At 61.4% G+C, this 21196-nt stretch overlaps 1 protein-coding gene across 2 annotated transcripts in view; it reads right to left on the bottom strand.

The window, feature by feature from the left end:
• Window positions 1-467: 467 nt before the first annotated feature.
• The window catches only part of RBM19 (RNA binding motif protein 19), a 91522-nt gene continuing 70793 nt past the window's right edge, over window positions 468-21196 (bottom strand). The window contains exons 24-25 of one of the 2 annotated variants that reach the window (XM_054712699.1): window positions 10948-11060; window positions 468-787 (exon numbers count right to left, since the gene is read on the bottom strand). In XM_054712699.1, the coding sequence (XP_054568674.1) occupies window positions 10963-11060 (98 nt within the window). In that variant the 3' untranslated portion in view covers window positions 468-787; window positions 10948-10962. Of the gene's footprint in view, window positions 788-10947; window positions 11061-21196 lie in introns of those variants that run through there. The other variant, XM_054712700.1, reaches the window with a different exon arrangement.

Here is a 21196-nt window from a genome sequence, read left to right as displayed (position 1 = left end):
GTGGGTGTTGCCCGGCAGCGAACACTGGGGACCTCGGTCACGTCCCTCAAGGATGGGAGGGCGGCCACCTGGGCCTCGGGGGAGCCCGTGGAGGCCCCGGCTTCTCTCCCCAGCGATGCGTTGTTAGGACCAGAAGAGGGAATCGGAATAAAGAGGCGCCCGGGGGACAGTCACCCCACCCCCACGCGGTTTCCAGGCGACACGCAGGCTGTCGCGGCTGCTGTCATACAAACCCTTTTCCCGGAAGACGGCAGGTCCCACGGGGAGAGGGGTGAAGTGGAATATTTTATCAGCCATGTACACATGTAACCGGAATCCGGGCTGAAAGGCAGGCCCTCGTTCCCCTGAATAGGGGGAAGGGGCGGGGTGGAGAGGGCGGGCGGGGTCAACCCGCCGGTGGCCCAGGCTTGCGCCCTGCGTGTTGTCATTGAGGAAGATGTCCCCACAGCGGGCAGCAGGGGGGACAGAGTTTAAAAGGCACCTTGCTTTTGTATTTAGAAATAAAAATCCGATATACATATCAAAGGTGGGGGTGCATATATAAAAACCACGCAGGATCGGGAGCCACTTTTCACCCCCCGCTCGGAGACAGGTCCTGCTCCCCACGGCTGCCGGTGGGTCCGAGGTCCAAGTTCACTCAGCAGCACGAGCAGGTCCGTGCGGTGCTTGGACGCAGGAAGTCCGGCTTCCGGCTCGGGGTCTGAGGAGGCAGGAGGCTGTCCAGGCACACGGGGTGGAAGGCACAGGCTCGCGTTCTCGCGCCTGGCGAGCACCGTCATCCAGCGATCTAAGGAGCAAGTGAAAACGAGGACCGTGTGGGACAGCCGCTGCCCACGTGCCAGGGAGAGCCAAGGTGTGCCGTGAAGGAGGCTGGCTGATGGGCGCTGCCCGGTCGGTTGTGCGAGGTGGTGGTGGTGGGGGTGGGGGGATTGTGGTGGGGGGGGAGTGTGGGGAGCAGGCAGCCCCACGTGCTGTCCGGGAGGCAAGAGTGGACATTTCCCTGGTGGCTGTCTGTGCGCACATTCCTGAAGATGCCGCACGTAAAGGCTAGGAGGCAAAGACCCAGCACCCTCCAACAGCTCCCCCGATGATCAGGGCGGGGCCCCATTCAGAAGTTTGAGATGATTCAAGTTAAGCCAAGAGGGATGGAGAGAGAGAAGAGGAAAAGAGAGAGATGGGAAAGGCAAGGACCCATCTGGGCAATGCATCACATTGAAATTGCCCCGCATTAAAAATTCACCAGCCAGTGAATTTTCAAGGGATTTGTAGTAATTAGATGACAAAATGCTGGCAAGTCTCAGGCTTGCCAAAGATGTTACTCAGGGGTCAAAGACTCGACACTTTCGGCTGGGTAATTTGTAAGTGTCAATCACTCCCAGCCATCAGAGAGAAGGGAGCGATCTAACGGCTGAATTCTAAGTAAGTCCAGGCGCAGACCTCAGCCCGCCGTCTGCGAGCAAACCCCAAGGCCCCGGCCGCTCCGCTCGCTCGGGCACAGACAGCGGCCGGTGGCTCGGAGCCCCACAGGCCGACCGAAGCTTCCCACTTCTGGTTTGATTTTATTCTTTAAGAAAGCGGTGGCTGGCCAAGCGTCAATGACCCTCCTTGTTGGACGAGAAAGTTTCCTGCTGCTAGCCGCCACTGCAGGGAGAAATGGGGCGTTTGTGCAGGTGACGGATTTCATGGCCTCGATACCCAGGCCCAGGCCTCAGTCTTCTCATCTGTGAAGTGGGGAGAAGATTCAGCTTGCAGGGTTGTTCTGACTGTAGGAGGCAGAAGCCGCGCTTTAACGACCTAACAGGTTTCTCCAATCAGGATCAATTCTACTTGCCTTTGCCCCAGACGCTGTTCCGGGCTCACCTGCCCTCACGGAACAGCCTAGTTGGGGGAGGGAGGAGGAAGGAACAATAAACAAACAAACAGAAAGCGTGTCAGAAGGTGGCAACTGCTAAGAAAATGAGTGGACTCAGTACAGGGCGGGACACGGAGGCTCTCAGCCCCCTGAAGCTGGGCTCCGCAGCCCCATCTGGACGGCGCCTGGTCGGAGCGGCTCCCAGAGCCCCGATGGGGAGAGGAAGCACCTGGAGGGCCCATCTGTGGCGTCTGGCCCGCCCGTGGGCCTGGCAGGCCCTGCGAGGGCCTCTCAGTCCAGCTGCTCCGAGGACCGAAAGCTGCCGAGGGACGAGGGGCCCAGAGGCAGAGCGATGCTGTCGGGACGGCGCTGCCCAGCACCCGGGCGGGAGACGCTTTCCCCTCGCTGCTCCCACGTCAGGGTGTTTCTGGGAAGGACACTGGCTTTGGAGTCAGACAGACCCTGGGCCTGAAGCCTGACTGCCGTTTCTGAACTGTGTCACCCTGGGCCGGCACTACATGTCCCTGAGCCTCAGCTGCTGCACCTGGAAAATGGGCACAGGCGTCCCACTCAGGCTACGGACAGGCATCAACAACAAGGATCTAGCTCAGGGGAGGCTCTCAGCAGACGGTCTTGATAAACGTGACATGACCCCCTCCAACGGCCACTTGAGTGTCCCAATCCGAAGAATTCTGCGCTGAGCCGCAGGGAGGCGGACCTGGCGAGGCTTAGGGGCCGAGCCTCTGCTTTAAAGGATAAGGAGGCGGAACGGGTCTCGGCACAGTTTGCTGCTGAGCGGGGGTCTACGTGCTGGGGCACTCCTGTAGTGGGGGAGGACTCCGCCGGGCCGGGAGGGGCAGGGCTGTATGTAAGCCACTTTCCCTGGAGCTCTTCCTGGTTTGCCTTTGTTGTTGTTGGGGGCATCGCCCAGCACGCCCGGCCCAGCCCAGCCCTCTGTTGGGTGGATTTATTCCTCACCCGCCTCCTTCCCCAGCCCGGGAGCCCCACTGCAGGTTTAACTGGGCTGTGGAACTGCTCAAGGGGAAAATGAGAAACTACCCAGTGTCCCCTGGGAGGCGTGGGCTGGGCCTCCGAGCTCCGAAGGCCACCCCGAGGGCGGGCAGAGAGGACTGGGAGCCCTGGACAGGAGGCCGGCCGCCACGGCACACACTTGAGATGCAAATAAAAATCAGCAGCAGCTGCAAGTGGGCTCGGCCACCCCCAAGGCCCCCTGAGTACTGCCCGGCTCTGCAGTTCAGGCCGCGGAATCTGGAGCTGCCCCGGCATCTGCTTAGGAATCGCGGGGACTGCAGAGTAGCTCAGGGAACAAAGATGATCCCCGCAGTGGCTGCCGTGCCCTGAGCACTCGCTGCGTGCCAGGCACGGTGCGGACGTGCCGGGCCAGCTGCCTCTAGATCCTCGCGGGGACCCGGTGGACGGGCAGCGTGCCCGCCCCTTCCTCGGCAGGGGTCCCGCTACCTGCTCCACCTCCAGCCCTTCCTCTGCCTGACGCGGCCACGTCTGTCACGGACGGACACGGGCTTGTCTGTGTGGAGGCAGAAGACTCCCCCACCTCCCGGGTCAGAGCTCACAAGCAGCAGAGCTGGATGTAGGCCAGCAGCCTGGCTTGTCCCCACGCGGCTGCCTCCAACTCAGACCACACGCCGTGGGGGGAGGAGCGCGGCACCCGTGGGAAGTGCTCACACCGGCTCCACCTGACCCTCAGGACCTGCCCTCCTTCTTGGTGAGGGCCTGCCCCAGTAACCCATCTTTCCTGGGCGTCTGCCTGGACCCCACAACCGTGGTCAGGAGAGCCCAGAGAGGCTCTCAGCGGGTAGAGGGAACCTGCAGGGTCCCGGGGCCCAGAGCCTGCTCCCACGCCAGGGTGCTGGCTGCTGCCTGGGAGGGGACCCCGCTCCCCAGGCTGTCCGGCAGCCCCCTCTGCCATCTGCAACTCGGCTGTGGGGTTTTCAATTCTGGTCACGTCGTGCCCACACCTGCCCATCCCCAGACCCAGTTTGGGGTGAAAGCCTTGCTTATTAGTCAATCTGGATCGCACTTACTGTGAATTACCAGGCCTGATTGATATTCATGAGTGGATACATCTGAAACCTCACTCGGCTGCCACGTGACGCCCGCCTCGGGGAGGAGGCGGTGAGGAGCGGATCTGAGCCGCCCACATGCAGCGGCCCCCAGGCGGGACACTCAGCTTGGGGGCGCGGCCCCTGGAGGGGCCAGCAGGACCTTCCGCTCTGGGTGGGTGACGGTCCCGTTTCTGGGGTTTGGGGCAGAGCTCCACAGGGGCCTGGGCCTGGCACAGGGCGGCGTTCAGTAAAGCACGGCCCGGCCCGGGAGCCCCTCCCCCCCACCTCCCACCCCCCGCCGAGCGGAAGCGGGTGCAGAGCCTGGAAAGCAGTATCCAGGCTGGGGGTTCTCAGGCCTGTGCTCTGGGCCAGAGGGCAGAGCTCCCCCCACCCCTCGGGCCTGGGGTCCTGGAAAGTGCCCCATCTTGAGGGTCCAGTGGCTTCTCCGAAGCCGAGAGTCCCGGACAAGACGCAGTACAGTATCTGATGGGCAACTCAGAGGAAACACGCACGCCCACTGCACCCCTCCCGCCGAGAGCCGCTTTGCTGAGGGTGGGAAGAATACGTGTATGTTCTTCCGGGTGGATCCCTACACGCTGAACAGGGGAGAGATGGAGAAACGGGGCTCCCTTTCAGACAACAGAGAATTAAAGTTTGGGCTTCTCAAAGAAGAAAGAGAAGGTACCTTTTAACCTCCTGCCCTATGAGTAGAAATGCCATTGTCCCCCCCCGAAACAAGGCTGCACCAGCTGGGAGCAGAAAAGGCGTGGGGATTAGAGAGGAACCACGATGCAGAGAAATGCAGCTAAATCCCAAACTCCGAGTTCTTTTTTTACTTTTTACAGAAAGGAGAGAAACATCAACCGGTTGCCTCCATCTGTGCCCTGACCGCGTCCCGAACCCGCATCCTGGGTACTTGCCCCAACTGGGAATCGAACCCCCACTTTCTGGTGCAGGGGATAGGCCCCAGCTAACCGAGACGCCCAGCCAGGACCCAAGCTCTGATTTCTAAAGCCAAACGTGTCCCGGGGAAGACGGGTGTGAGCAGACGAGTCTTAGGAACGCCGTGAACGGGTCCGACTGTGGGAGGGCCTGAGCACCTTTTAGGGGGGCGGGGGACAACGAGCACAGGACCTTCCGGCAGGCGGCAATCAGCCTGACGGTCCCTCCCACCTGGGCCACCTGCCGGCTGCAATGTCCCCGGTCTTGGCAATGAAGCGTCTCGGAAGGCCCATTTCTCCGGACAACCTGGGCTCCAGCAAACACTCAGTCGGTGCCCCCTCGTGTGTGGCCAGGAGGGCACTCACGGCCCAATTCTTCACCCCACCCGCCCACACCTCGCCTGCGGGGTCCCCTCCTGCTGAATTTGGGCTCTGCCACGTGCCTTGCTTTGGGAATGGGGCAGGTAGCGAACACGTGTTTCTTTGGGGTGTTCCCTGACAACGGCTGTGTCTGAGACAGGGGCCTTAAGCTCTTGGGCTAAGAACCCACGGGAGCTCGAGGGGTCACTTTCCCCCAGAATCCAAAACAAAGAAAGAATCCGTGGAAGCGTCTCGTGTGGCCCTTCGGACGATGCTCACACGGGGTTCCGTTCTCGTTTGGCTCCAAGGGCAGAAATCGGCACAAACTGATCTAGAAAACGACCCAGGACGGCCAGGCAGCGCCCCCACTGTCCCCCGAGAGAAGTCAGCCCCCTCATCTTAACCGCTGACATCTGGGTCTGAGACGCTCTAATACAGCGCCTCCGCAGGCCCTGGCCGCTGCCCCTGGCTTTGGAGTGGCTGGGGCTCCGGCTGGGCACCGGAGGAAGGACCTGGCTTGCATTTTGGGGTCCACAAGGCACCTTGGGGCTTAAAACTGTTGCAGTGAGATGCTTATCCTATGAGCTGGGCATCCGAACCCACGAGTAGAAATACTGGAGGTGGTGGTGGGTGGGGGGGTTAAGGGCTTGGGGTTCAACCCACTCGGCCCCCATCCCAGCTCCTCTGAGAACCACGACCGGAACCAGGGTGTCCAGCATGTGCTGGGTGGCCCACCACTTCCCCGCCAAGCCCAGGGGAGGGGAGGAAGTCTGACTGTGGAGCCCTGGCCGGTGGAGATGCCTGGAGGGAAGGGGGCTCCCTGCGATGTCTTCCTGGAATGTCAGCCTTGGCGCTCACCTCACCTCACCTGTGCAGCCAGCGAGGGACCGTCTCCACCGTGGAGCTCAGGACTGGGAGAGGGCTCTGCAAAGCGCAGGGTGACGCGCAGACATGGGGGCGGGCGGGCAGCGGTATCGCCTGGAATCTTTTTGGGGACCAGAAGGGGGGCTCCTGACAGTTCCCAGGGAAGGTGGGGGCGCTGCCACCGGAAATAGGCACAACAGAAAAATGCCTGCTGCTGGCCGCGCCCAAGGACGGGGCGCTGCGGTCCCAGGGGGTCGTTTTCGTAAAAGCTGCAATTAGGGGAAGTGGGGTTTATTAGGGGGCTCAGGGACGCAGCCTGGCTTCTGGCGATGCTGACTGGATTGCAGGGCCCCGAGCTCGGGGCTGGAGCACTGTGGCCTCCCGGTGGCGGGTGATGGCGAGAGCCTCCCGTGGGAGTGGGGGATACTCTTTGATGCTGGGGGGGGGGTGGGGTAAAACAGCCAACACTGGTCCAGTGCTCACAGCCCACTCATTTAATCCTCACATCCCGTGAGCCGGGGCTGCTGGTGCTCTCAGTTCACAGGTGGGGACACTGAGGCTCTCAGAGGTCAAGGAGCTGCTCAAAGTCACGCTGCTGGTACGTGGCAGAGCGGGGATCAAAGCCCAGGGGCCTGGCTCCGTGGTGGAGGGTGAAGGGCACACAGTGGAGAGTTCGGCCACAGCGTGACCTAGTCGAAGCCGCTCGCCCTCCCTGGTCTGACCTCTGAGCTGTCACACCCGTGGGGTTCACCTCCGGCCCCGGCAAACTGGATGTGAAGGGCCCGCTGGTCAAACTTCAGCTTCATGGCCCTACGGCTGCTGCTGCCGCCGAGCGGGAAGGCAGCCCTGAACAGGACGAAAGCCAACGGGTGTGGCTTGTGCTAATAAAATGTTATTTACACAAACAGGCAGCGGCTGGGCCGTAGTTTGCCAATGCCTGGTTTAGACCAGTGGTCGGCAAACTGCGGCTCGAGAGCCACGGTTTGCCGCTCTAATGAGTTTGCCGACCACTGGGATAGGGGCTCAATCACAAGGAACAACAACAGCCTGTAATTATTGGAATCGAGAGTCTAGGTAAGTGGTCGGCAAGCTCATTAGTCAACAGAGCAGCAAAACGTGGCTCGTGAGCCGAAGTTTGCCGACCACTGGTTTAGACCATTCATGTCCCTTCTTTACCACTTATATTATGATCTTAATAATTTCCTTCATACCACTGCACAGCAGGCTCAGCAAACACCTGTGGGACACACGCACCAGGTGTCTTACGTCCTCGTGGGGCTCCACAGCTCTGAGTCCCTGCGTCCCAGGGCGGCCCCATGCTGAGCCGCACACCCAGCCAGGGACTGAGGGCATTTGACGGTAAGTAACGGCCGGCACGGGGCCAGGCTCTCCTGCACCGCCTGCTGCCCGGAGACTGGAGAGCAGAAGGAACCCGGGCTTCCGCTCCGTGGAGCTGGGTGCCAGCCCGCGCGGTGCCCCTGGGGAATGTGCCTGCCTCTCTGAGCTCCACGGCGCTTCCCACCGCTGCTGGGAGGATGACGTGGTTCGTTCCTTCATCTACGCTGGCCAGCGCCTCCCTCCCGCCAGGCAGGGGACGCCGTCTGCTCGCCGGGGGTTCACAACCGGAGGGAGGACAGACGGGAAACCACCACACAGACCCACATTCCTGCGGGCACAGGGGCCAGGGAGGAGCCAGGTGTCCGAGGGCATCTAACGGCCGGGCTTGCAAAGGTCAGGTATGGGAAGGTGTCTATTCAACGCCTGGGGCAAAGCGGGGAACAAATGATCCTCAAGCACGTGTTCCCTCATCTCTCAGTGCGAATACTGCTGGGAAAAGACTACTTATTGGGCGTGACGCTCAGCAGAGAAGCGGGTGGAGGCCCCGAGGGGCGTTTCCCGGGATGGAGTGTGTCCCACTTCTGCGAGGCCCACCAAAGGGTTAAAGTCATTTTCATTAAAATTTAAATTTCAGCAGGCGCTCGCCGTCCTTTGAACGTTTGACTGGCAACCATTTCATATTTCAATCTCGGCAGAACAAATTGAATTAGATGTTGAAACCGAGCTCGGCTCTGTTCAGCAAAGCCTGCGTGCGCGGCGGGCACTAATCCTTTCCGAAGGCTGCGGCAAGCGGCGCTGCGAGGCGGGCCGGCCGAGAAGACAAACGGGCCAAGGAGGCGGCGAGAGGAAACACGGCAGAGGCCGCTGGAGGCTGTCCTCGGCCTGACTGTGGGTCCCCGGGCCTGGGGGACAGGCCAGCGTCTCTAACCCTGTATCCCAGGTGCCCACCAGGGCCTCGCACACAGGGGCACCTGCTGAGTGTTGAGAGGATGGATGGTTGGACAGATGGATGGATGGACACCTGGGGTGAGGATCAGCAGGTGGCTCTGCCGGTCTCTGCCTCTGGCCTGTGCCCTTCCCGCCTGCCTTTCTGAGAAGCCACAGGTGCCTGGCGCCCTCCGGATTTGAGGTGCTTCCGCTGGAGCCTGGGCTCACTGTGGTCCCGATCCTTCCTTCAGCCCCTGCCCCGAGTGCCGGCCCGCCGGAGGATGCCAGCTGGCGTTGCCCAGGAGGAAGGAGGAGGCCTCCCCTGTACACCCAGACACCACCCCACGGCCGTGGGCCTTGGCCAGTGCCAGCGACCCCGCTGAACCCCGTGATCCTGGCTTCACCTCTCCTCTGCTCTCCCGGGAGCCCGCTCCACTCTTCCTCCATCACATTGTCTCCCCAGCTCTGTCCCGGCCATGCGGGTGAAGGACCCCTCTGCCAAGGGGACGAGCCTGTCTCCCGCCCCCACACCAGCCTGCACAGGCATCGGGGCCCCGGGTGGCACTCCGTTCCCTGTGCCTTCATTTCTCCCAGACCTTCTGGTTGCCGAGACCACTGAAGTCCCAGCCTCACTTCACACCCGACAGAGCCCCTTCCCGCAGCTCTCTGGCACCCACCTCCCTGGGGACTGTCTGTCGCCGCAAGTCCCCCAGGTCACCCTGCACACTGATGCTGACGGATGCTTTTCTCCTAACAGGCGGCCCCTCTTCCCAAAGGGGCGAGACGGCGCCTCCTGTGGGCCGGGCCCAGTACTGACCTGGTTTTACTTTATTATGACCTCGCTAGCCACACCTTCCTTCACTCCAGAATAATGATAATAATGATAATAATAACAAGGCGGCTACCAGGCCCTGCCCCGCCCCCACGCCGTTCCCTGTCACAGCAGCCTGTGCGGGGACAGCTGGACTCTGAACCAGGGGAGGCAATCCCCAGCCCTGTCCCTCCCGACAAAACAGCTGCTTTAACAGAGAGGAACGGCCAACGCTGGGTGTCTGACCAGCAGGACCCACGGGCCCTGCACAGAGCAGAGGGAAGCACGGGCGGGCCCCAGGCCTGTCACCCCGAGACCCTCGGTGGCTGGGGCGCCTGGTCACCACGCGTCTGGCCTGGGGAGGTTTATCATCAACCCCGCCACAGCCTTCTGGCCGTCTGTCCGTCTGTCTATGTGTCCAAGGGGGCTGTGGTCCCCTCTGTACAAGCGGGGACGGGCCACGCTGGGCCCCTGGGTGCGTTTCACAGGCCCAGCTCCAGGTTCGGCAGCGATAAGCTGGGGCTGCTCAGAAACGCCTGCCCCCGGGACACGGGGCCGCACCCTCGCAGGGCAGCGGGGGCGGGGAGCGCAGCGGGGGTCCCAGGCCACTGAGAACTGAAGACCAACGCCCTGCAATGAAGGCCAGGTTCACACATAAAGCAGGAGGCTCCTAGACTCCCGTGGAGCCCCGCCCGCAGGCCCACGTTAAGCAGTAAACAGGAGTCAGTGGGACGAGCCTGGATGGGTTCAGTCCCAGGACCATCTCCGAGGGAGGCACACAGCCGCACGCTACAGGAAACGATGCTGAGGACCAGCGGGGACCGCCGTGGTCTGCGGTGACATAGCTGGGGATGGCCAGGCCGAGATTCCGCCCCAGGTGGCACGGGCTGTAGCTCTTTCCTCTCCACTGCCCTGCGTCCTGGTAAGTGCTGGGCACAGGCCTCCTCGTGGGGGAGGCTGGTCTCTGGCTGAGGTGTGCGCAGTGGGCGCCCCACGCCTGGGAGAAGCCTCGGAACATCTTGCTGGGCTGGACCTGGATGCACTTCACAGGCCCAGCTGGGCCCAACCCATGAGCCTGGCCACCAGGTCAGCTGGGCCTGCAGTCCCAGGTGACGAGGATGGGGCAGGACGGAGGCAGTGAGCAGCCCCCTGGACACAGACGGACGGACAGACATAGGTGGGACTGCAGCTCAGCAGCCCTGGAGGGAGAGCGAGGATGGAGGCACTGTGCCTGGCGCCTCCCATGGGTGACCCCAGCGTTTCCTTCTCACTAAAGCCCTGAGGGGGGACCCAGTCAGTGAGGAGGCTGGGCCAGGAGGTGAGGTAACGGGGCTGTTCCCAGCTCCAAGGAGCTGCCTCCAGCCCCTGGGTCTGGGCAGTGGGGTGCCCGGGTCCTTGCTCCCGTGAGCTGGGGCCCTCTGTACCCTGACCTTCCTACCGGCAGGATGAGACCCTGTGGCGTCTCAGGACCTCGGAGAAGCCCTGTGAGCGCAGCAAACAGCGGGCTTGAAGGGAGGCCGGTTGTTTTGCTGCTCCCAGGTCCCCGTGCAGCCAGGAAGGACTCCCTCAGGTGCCGGGCCGCCCCCCTGCAGGCACAGAGCAGCTCGGGATCCAGGGCTCCGGCGGGCGGCCATCATCCCCTCCGACCCCGGACCCGCGGAGGGCGGGCTGCCTGCTGCTCCCACCCCCAGGCGGCGCCCCAGGCCCCGGCCCACGGCAGGACGCAGCCACGGAGCGGCTGTCCCGTCCTCAGGCCCTGCGGCCACGTACCCGCTCGGTGCCAGCTCACAGCTGAAGGGTTCGCTCCTCACTGTCGTTCTCGCTGTCTTCCAGCTGCTCCAGGATCCCGTCCAACACCACAGACCGCTTCTTCTTCGGGGGCTCTGTGGGCGCCCAGATGGCACGAGAGGAGAAAAGAACAGCCGAGGGGGTTGGAGGCAGGCAGAGGGAGATGGCGGGGGGGAGGGAGGAGGGAGAGGGGGAGCAAAATGGAGGGTGGGGACGAGGAATGGGAACGCAAGGGAAACGGGATGTAGTGAGAGGGGAGACGCAGAAGAAATAAGATGGAAAACGGGGGAAAAGAGCATGGAAGGGGGAGGTGTGAGAGAGAGAGGCCAGGGGAAGCGGGGAGAAACCGAGGGAGAGGGAGAGGGAGAGGGAGAGGGGGAGGGGGAGAGGGAGGGGGAGGGGGAGGGGGAGAGGGAGAGGAAGAGGGAGGGGGAGGGGGGGGGGGGAGGGGGGGGGGGGAGGGGGAGAGGGAGGGGGGAGGGCGAGGGGAGAGAGAGGGAGAGGGAAAGGGAGAGGGAAAAGGAGAGGGAGGGGGAGGGGGAGGGGGGGAGGGGGAGGGGGAGAGAGGAGGGGAGAGAGAGGGAGAAGGAGAGGGAAAGGGAGAGGGAGAGGGAGGGAGAGGGAGAGGGAAAGAGAGAGAGAGAGAGAGACACTGTGGGTCAGTTTCCGGCTTTGCCTTGGGGAGCTGCCTCTTTCTGGCCCAGAAACTCTCGGCTCTGGGGCCAACCCCTCCCCAACGCCTCCCCCAGAGGAAAGGGCCATTTGGAAGGGGAGGGAGGAGACCCCTCCAGCAGTTCAGAGGGTAAGGCCTCTCTGCCTGGGGTGAGGCCAGCCCAGCCAGGGCGATGGCTGAAGAAACAAGTGGTAGCTGCTGTTTTCCCGGAGGTCGCACAGCAGGCGGCTAGCACCAGGTAGGTGCCGAATAAATACACGCTCAGGATTCCCGAGGAGGCACGGAGGGAATAACAACTGGGGGGGTGGGGGTGGCTTTAGAGAGGATGGGTGATTTGATCTGGGTTTTGAAGAATGCAGAGGAATTCTCTGTGAGGGGAGGGGGAGGGGGTGTAGATGCGCGGCATGAACGTATGAAAGGCATGGTGGGCTCAGCAATATATATATATACATGCCCTCTGGGCCCCAAATGCTACTGACTGAGTACCTACTATGTGCTACGACTACTCTTTTCAACAGTCCGGCAGGTAGGTATTATTCCTGCCTCTCACAGGAGAGGGAACTGGGCCTCAGACAGGAACTGAGCCGAAGCCCACCAAAGCCCTTTCCACTTTCCAGGAAAGCCTCCGGGGCAGAGCGCCAGGGAGACGAAGGGAGGCAGGAGAAGGCGTGCTGGGCCCCTTGACCCCCCAGGACGGAAACGGAGTGGGGGGAGCTGGGCTCGGGCCTCCCCCGTCCCCTCCTCAGAGGGGACTCCCCTGACCACTGTCTCAAACAGGACCCCTGCCCTCAACCCCCGTCTGCGGTTCTACCTGCAGCAGCACGTCTGGGTGAGAGACACTGTCCCGTCCACTGTGTCCTCTGCCTTAGCACACTGCCTGGCGCCTAGTGAGGGCTCATTAATATCTGACGAATGAGGGGTTAGCAAATGGAGTGGGAAGGGGGGACATGGCGAGCTGCCCCCTTTGCGAGGGTGAGGAAGGTGAGGGAGGCTGCCCCCGCACCCATCTGCCCGGGGAGCCTCAAGGCCTGGCAGCTGTATCCATCATTGTTAGTCACGAAAAGAGACGGGACAGAACGGGCTGGGGCGAGCGGCAGCCCACGGCTCAGACACCCGCTTCCTTTCCTGCCCCCCCTCGATGCTCCTGGTTTCCTGTAATCGCCAGGCTCTGGAGGGGCACAATGGCCTCTAGAAATGAATCTGTGGGCAGGTAATAGGAGCCGGGGAATAGCAGGGCAGCAGGCCATCACTGACACCCCCTCACAGTGACTGACAATGGGAGGGTGGGCTGGGTGTGTCTCATGGGTGGCTGTGCCCCAGGGCCCAGCACACAGTAGGTGCTCTGTGATCATTTGTTGAACAAAAGAATAAATGGCTACTAAGTGAGTACATTTTCTAAAATTAAAACTGTTAATGTCGGGATAGCCATAAAAGAAACCAGCGGCCGAGCAGGGATGTCACCTGGCTGGCGACACCGAGGCCCAGAGGGAGGGGCCGCAGCCGGAAGAGGAAATACACACAGGATGGGCACTTTACAAGCAGCATCTCACCAGAGTTCCACCAGCACCCCATTTCCCAGGGGGAAGACAGAGGCGTAGACACCAGCATACCCCGAGCCCCACAGCGACCACGCGGCAGCCTCAGTGTCCGAACTGCACCCCATACCTGAGGGCCGGGGCATGGCCAAGGTCACACAGGACCTGTGAAAGGGCATGTGGCGCCACACCTGGCTTTAGAACGAGGCGCATGTGGCTTTAGCACTTCCAAGTTGTGTGACTTCAGGCAGGGCGTGTTCGCTGTCCAAGACTCAATCCCTCATGTTTACAGGGGGGAAAGGGCGAGCCCTCCACCCCCGCCCTCCTCGGCGGCCACCCCTGCTGACCCCAGGCCTCCCTGACCGTCTGGTGCAGGCCAGGGGTCCTCCTTCCCGCGAACACCTCTCAGAGCACCGCTCAGGAGCTCGGGCGCTGATGCCACAGCCCTATCATGGACTCAGCCCTTCCGTGCCTCAGTTTCCCCATCTGCAAAATGGGCACGCTATTAATAACTACCCCTCATGGGTTGTTGGGAGGGTTAAAGGAGTGAAAGCAGAAATGCCGGCACCTGGGAGGGTCCCGATGATGCTGAGACCGTGTCTTTGTCACCATTAGACCCACAAGAGGCGTGGATGTCACATGTCTCTCTCCCGTCAGGCCGACCCACACTGCCTCCTCTCCCCCGGTTGGAAAACGGAGGCCCGGGGCACCCACTGACCGCTGTGCGGTGAAGGGTTTGGGAGGCAGGCTGGCTGAGGTCCCAGGCCTCCCACTTCATGGCTCAGTGACCTTGGGCAAGTCACCTCTGCTCCCTGGGTCTGGGCACTGGGGGTGAAAACAGGACCCCCCCTCCCGGGGGGGCTGCAAGGGCCAGTGCGTGAATCTGGGCTCACGCCGGGCACCCCCTTACAGCATCCTCTCGTGGGCCTGGCATCTCTGGCTCAGGTGGGGCCCCCAGGTGCCCCCAGAAGACACATCAGGCCCTGACTTCCCACCCAGCAGCCCCCGCGGGCCCTGCCGCACCTGCTCGCCGGGACAGCTGCAGAAATCCCACTTCCCACCATCAAAGCCTCAGTGGGTTTTCACCAAATACACACAATGCAGAACCGGGAAAAGGTGTAAAATAAATACACGCAACAAGCTGCGTTCCTTTCAGTGTCACAGCTGCACCCGAAGATAAACAACGCGCGAATGTCGCCCAACATCCACACCCGAGAAATTAACTTGACAAAAAGCTCAGCCGGCCCCCAACAGCCCCCCCAGCCCTGCCCCCTCTCCCCCCCCCCTCCAACCACCATTCTGCATTTCTGGAGTTCCCATCTAATGATTTTATTTTTCAATTAATTCCTTGACAGAATGCCAGCCCATGTCTCTCTGCCGTCCCTGGCTGGCGCTGGCGCCCTGCATGGAAGGCACAGGCGGGCAGAGAGAAAGGCGCAAGGGGGTGGGCGGGGAGCTGTCGGGAGGACAAGAGAAAGCGCTTCGTGAGGTTTTGTTTCGGAGGCAGAACGTTGAGGAAAGGCAAGTGGGAGAAGGCATCCGAGCGGCACCCGGAGGCCAGGCAGCGGGAACAGCCGGGAGGGGAGGGCCTGCGTGCCAGCTGGAGCCGGGCTGCGGGCTGTACGCCTGCTGCTCCCGGCTCCCAGCTGGGCGACCCGCGCCAGGGGCCGCGCCTCTCTGGGCTCAGTCTGCAGTTACTGCACAGCACCCAGCGCCGAGGGTGCTTAAGAGTATTAGAAGGGCTAGCACACAGTAGGCGCTCAATAACGGTTAGCCTACTTACTGTCATTGATAGGAGCTGCTACTGTCCCTTCCCGTCTCTGTGAAACCTGGGCTGGTAAAACCCTGGGCCGATGCAGAGGCTTCAGGGACCCTCCTGGGGTGACCTACCCACAGCATCAGCAAGCGGACCTGGAGACTGAAGGGAGCTAAACTCCACACCTCAATGTTCCTCTCTGTCAAGTGGGTACAGCGCCTGCTCTCCTGATCTCACGGGGGACTTTAGGGTTCCTGCTGGCAGGCATTCATAGCAAGTATTCACTGGGCATCTACTCTGTGCCAGGCCTGATGCTGGGGATACAGCACCAAGAAAACCCCAACGGATCTACTGACCCACCGGCCGTGGAAGCCATGCTGGGCCCCAGGGTGGGCAGAGCCGAAGCCCCCGCTTCCCTCTGAATTAGAGTCCTGTCTGCAGAACGGGCATGGTGCCCACTGCGGGGAGTCGATGAAATCAGGCGAGACAGCACGCAGAGGTGCCGAGGAGCAGACGCTGGAAGTGTGCGAGGACACCCAGAGGGTAGCAGAGCCCAGTCAGCTGAGGACCCTGCAGACGCGGTGGGTGCTGCGGGCTGAGCCGGCGTCAGCGAGCGCCTGCGTCCTGGGTCCTGGGTCGGAGCTCTTCAGGCTCCGGGCAGCAGGCTGGTGGACTTCAGAACACCCAGAGCCGGTGATGTTCTTGTCACATTCGTCAGGTGTGGAGGCAGCCACGCTGGGCTTTGGGGAAGGCACATGACCACTCCCAAGCAGGGCCTTGAACTTGGATCCACAGTGATCCCCACGGCCCCGGGCTCAGCTGCCGGCCCCCTAGTGGTGACCCTAGCCCAACCCTCAGCAGGCAGAGAGCTGGGGGAGTGTCCAGGCGACAGTGAGAGGAAGAGAGAAAAGGAGGCAGGCCCGACTGGAAAGCACCCGCACTCCCTGCCGCAGGCCTGGAGGGACCCTTCAGTTTCAAGTGGCCTGGTGGACATGAGCTCCCTGTCCCCTTCTCCGGGCACAGGTCCTGGGTCGGGGTAGAGGCTGAAAGGAAGGGAACAGTACGGGTGCCTCACAGGCCCGATGTGGGATGATGTCTGTGCCAGGAGCTGTGAGTGCAAAGGCCTGAAGGCCAGGCAGACACGTGATGCAGTCGGTGGTCTAGGGGGGTGACTATAGGGAGGGCCGCGGACTGTGGCAAAAGGAAAGGCCGCGCACCTCAGCCACCGCTGCTCACAGGGATGCAGGACCAGGGGGTCAGATCTGTTTCTCAAGAGAAGCCAGATTCTCAAATTTCAGGCCAAACCTGATAGCAAAAGAGTGGTGATTAATAAGAACCATTGGTTTCCATGCCTCGTAGGCAAGATGAAGATCTGTGGCCGATCTTAGTGGAGGGCTCGACCATGCAGCCTGCCTTTCTCTCTCTCCTCCGTCTGCAGGGCCCCCTGGCTCTGCCTGTGATCATGGAGCAGGAATAACCTCCTCGCCTGTGTGTCTTCCTGCGGTTTCTCGGCCTGGGCCAGCCTCGAGTCCAGAACAAACCTGGCCGCCCCCTGCTGCCAGCCAACCCTGGAGGAAGCCCACCACCTCCCGCCCCTTCTCCCAGCGCTCTGGTCCCCAGGCCCCCGGGCCTCGTCCAATCCGAGCCCAGCCCCTGCCCCTCCCAAGTCGCTCTGAAATTCTCCTTCTGTCAGTTTAATTCCGTGATGGATGAGGAAGAGCAGGAGAAATGGCCCGCACAGCTGGTTTCCCCGTTAGCCCTAGCAGGGAATCCTGGCCTGGCTGGCGACGGCTGAGTGAAATGTTTGCGGAACGCAGAGAACACAAGTCAATAACAATTTAGCTGGATTGGGAGCAAGTACCTTCCCGCACGGACAGCCGCTCCCGGGGGAAGGGGCCAGGAGTGTGCAGGATATTGCCAAGCGCTTGGAAATATTTCCAAAACACCACTCAAAGGGGCTCGGGGCGTGGGGGGCGGCGGAGGAGATCGGAGGACACCTGCCCCGGCCTGCTCAGCCTCCCAGCACCTCTGCAGGGAGGAGCACTCGGCCTTGGGAGCGTGGCTCCCTCCCCACGCTCGCACCCTTGCTAGCAGCCGCTACCTAGGAGCTGCCTTGACCAAAACAATTCCCGCTCCTTCATTTTTCTTCCCTCCATTCTGCCTCCACCAGCCGAGGGGGCTGGGGCGTGTGAGAAAAGCGGGTCTCCAGGCCAATTCTGCCTCTCTCTTGGGGCCACCTGCCAGCAGAGGGGAGCAGGGAGAACAAACCACACTCCTCCAGACAGGGAAGGGCACCCACCTCCACACCAGGGATACCACACCTCCCACAGGCCCCCAACACTCCCCTCCCCCACCCCCCGGTGGCCTTTCCCGGGCAGGCCCTTCGTGGCGACTGGAACAGTCCCCTCACCTGCCACCAAGAAGCCTGAGGAGGGAAGAGAACCACCCAAATGGAGGGATGAAGCGAGGCCAGGCGAGCTCCGGGACCTGCCTGCCTCCAGGGCGCTGGGAAGACCCATGGCAAAGGGGTCTCTGAATGACACATCCTGTGACTCCGCCCACTTGCTTGAACTCTCCTGACCGTGACTTTCAAAGCCCGGTGATTGCTTTCCCTGCCAAGACCAAGGAGGCGTATTTGCAGGGGCTGGCGTGGGGATAACGGGCTCCCCCGGCCCCCGATCTTTTGAAAATGTGCCATCTTATGAGTGATTAAGTTATGGGGGGGGGGGTGTGTGTGGGTGAACTGATGCAGGCTTTAAATATCATCTGTGTGCTGATGGCTTCCAAATTTATATCCCAGCCCAGACTTCGCCCCTGAGCTCCGAACTCGTAGATCTATCTGCTTGACATCTCACGGGGAGCCCTAATAGGTATCTCAAACCCAGTGTCCAGGTCTTGCCTCCATCACCGCCGCTTCCCAGTTTTCCAGCCTCCCACGGCACCACCATCCTCTGAGCGGCTCAGAGCAAAGGGCTCTGCCCTGGCCTCAGTTTCCCTCCGGACTTCCAGGAGCAAGTCTGCTGGCTCTACCTCCACCACAGTGCTCAATCCACCTGTTTCCTCCCACCCGCGTCTCTGCCCAGGCCACCCCCTCGCTTGCTGGGATGACTAGTGGCCCTCCCTGCACTCTCATCCCCCAACAATGCATGCCCCACGCAGCAGTGAGGATGCAGGCCGGCAGTGAGTCAAGCACACACTCCCCTCCTTCACCTTCGAGGGACTTGCCCCTGTATCCTGAGTAAAAGCCAGGCTCCCCACCACACCCACAGGGAGACCTGCTTGTTACATCCGCTCCCCACTCTGGCCACAAGGGCCTGCTAGGAAGACGCTCCTGCCCCAGGGCCTTTGCACCTGCGGGACCCCCGCCTGGACCGTCTTCCCCCAGATCTTTGGCTGGCTGGCTCCTGCGCATCACGTGAGAACACTGACCCCTCAGGCAGGCTTTCCCAACCCCCTTACTGGACGTCCCCTCCCACTCCGCGCTGAGGGCACAGTATGTTAGCCTTTCTGATTTCCTCCCATGGCTTGCTATCGTCAGAACTGTGTTGTTATTAACTTTTTCCCTTTTATCTTCTGTCTCTCCCATTCAAACAGTCCCATGTTCACTGTTCTGTTCCCCATGTGGTGAGGGCTTGATAATCGGTGACAGGGAAGAACTGAGTGAAGGAATGAATGGAAGTGGAGGGAGAAGCAAGAGACAGGGCCTCCTTCCCAGGAAAACAGAGCATGCCAAGGGGAAGGTGGGGGGCGAGGGTGCAGTTACGGGGCCTTCAGAATTGTCTGCTCTCTGGGAAAAGGCAGGTCGTGGTGGAGGAATTAGCCGCTGGCAGCTTTTGGCTAAAATAAAAGCAGCCATTGCATGAGGCTTAGGGGCTGTAGATTTTTTCGGGAAAGGGTGAGACAGTATTTTAGGTTTTGGGGCCACAATGACTCCGCTCTGCCCTCGCGGCGTGAGAATGCAGCCACAGACACACACGTGCGCATGGACGTGGCTGCGCACCAAAAAACTCGACTTAGACAAACACAGGCTGCGGGCTGCATCCAGCTGTGGCTGTGGTTTGCAACCACTGCCCGACCTGGACAGGGAGCCGGGTCAGACAAGGCGGGACCATTAGGGATCTGGGAACGGCCAGGGACAGAGGGAGGGCTGAGACAGGGTGACTGGTGCTGTAGAGCACAGAGCGGTGTGCCCGCAGGCAGCTCACGGACCTCTCTAGGCCTCCGTGTGCACCTCAGACAAACGGGAGCAGCACCCCTCTCCAGGGGGCTGAGGCCACAAAGAAACCACTTGGCACTGGTAGGTCCCCGACAAAACTCTCCCCCGTTTCTCTTTCGCCTGACTTGATCGTCGATAAGAAGTCACACGATTGCTCTTTGCAGACAGGTGGTGTTCCCAGGCTCGAGGTTAGGCGTATCTGGCTTCTGATCAACAGGGCTCCAGTGCTGGCGACACCTGGCTAACCGTGGGGCCCGCAGCACATGGTCCAGCCCTTCTGAGCCCCGGGACCCCGACCTGTGGGGGACGGCGGAGCGGAGCTGAGCTGGCAGTGGCACGCCCTCATCCGTATTCCATGCTCAACGAGAACCGGCCATTCTGATGACTCGGTTCTTACTTATGCTCGTTTACTCACAAGCAGTGACACCAGACAATCGGCATGTGAGCACCGAGCAGCAGGAAGAGGAGGTGAGGGCGTGATGGGGCGGAGAGGAAAAGGGGTGTCAGGGACGTGTAGAAGCTGACCCTCTGGCTGAGCCCCGAAGGCACGGGGCTGGGGGCTGGGCGGACGGGCCAGGGCTCCAGCAGTCAGCCTCCCGGCCGGGCTGGGGGCGGCCGTGTGCTAGAGGCCAGTGACTGACGGGACAGCACCCCCTCTGGGCCTGGCCTGGCTCGGGCGGGCGGGCACGGCGCCACTGCCAGCCACTTGCCATGCGGGTCATGTCTGCACTCACGGCTCCGGAGGTGAAAGGTGCCGCGCTAACCACAGCCCATCAGTCCTCCCAGCTGGAGGAAGACAAGGCGGGGAGCGGAGCCGTGCTCCCGGCCAAATAAAAGCCTGCTTTGCCTGCGCCTCCCTGGCTGTGCCCGTTTGAAAACAGAGGGTTCTGCGGGCGGATTGCTTCTGTGCCATTATATTCTCGGCGCGCGCGCAGGTACCGCGGCCTGCCAGGCCCTGAAAGCCCCTCGATGCTGCGACCCTGCTGGTTCGTAACACGCTCGGGAAGAAAAGGACACAGCAGCGGCCGCTTTCCTTTCTTCCCTCCCTGCTCGCTCTTTCCACCCTCCCACACGCCAGGCTCCGAACTGCACTTCACCTTCACCTGCCGGGGCGAACGAGAAAGGAGAAGGCGGATGCTGGGATGCTGGGCTGGGCAGGGAGGCGGGGGCAGGGCCGGGAGAGGGAGGACGATCCGTGCAGAGCGGTCGTCTTGCTATTCTGGTCCTTTCCCGAAAGCACCTGCCTGATGTCCCGGTCTTTGCTGGTCAGGGCAGCTTTTCAAATGACTTTCAAAGACCTGCTCTTTGCTGTTCAATTTCATGGGTATTTTGTAAGCATCAACTGGTAAGGGACAATATGACCCTGCCCTTGTCCAGGGACAATGGATAGAGTGAAGGCGTCCACCTGGAGGGTGGAGGGAGTACAGGGGGGCTTAAAACCAAACTCGCTTCTTTCCGCTGGCAGCAGGGGAGCCCAGCGAGACAGCGAGCACCAGATCCGGCACGTTTATTTCCCACAACTGCACTGAGAGCCAAGACGTTGGGAACACTCCTCTTCGTCACTACTGTACACTAATAACGCCTACTACGTGCCACACTCAGGGCTACGCTACTGTGTATTAACAGCGCCTACTACGTGCCACACTCAGGGCTATGCTACCGTGTACTAACAGCGCCTACTACGTGCCACACTCAGGGCTATGCTACTGTGTACTAACAGCGCCTACTACGTGCCACACTCAGAGCTACGCTACTGTGTACTAACAGCGCCTACTACGTGCCACACTCAGAGCTACGCTACTGTGTACTAACAGCGCCTACTACGTGCCACACTCAGAGCTATGCTACCGTGTACTAACAGCGCCTACTACGTGCCACACTCAGGGCTATGCTACTGTGTACTAACAGCGCCTACTACGTGCCACACTCAGGGCTATGCTACTGTGTACTAACAGCGCCTACTACGTGCCACACTCAGGGCTAAGCTACCGTATACTAACAGCGCCTACTACGTGCCACACTCAGGGCTATGCTACCGTGTACTAACAGCG

Source organism: Eptesicus fuscus, chromosome 23 (genome assembly GCF_027574615.1).
Source record: "Eptesicus fuscus isolate TK198812 chromosome 23, DD_ASM_mEF_20220401, whole genome shotgun sequence".
Taxonomy (NCBI): Eukaryota; Metazoa; Chordata; class Mammalia; order Chiroptera; family Vespertilionidae; genus Eptesicus; species Eptesicus fuscus.
Note: the sequence above shows the minus strand (reverse complement) of the source record. Positions and strands in the feature narration are given on the sequence as shown.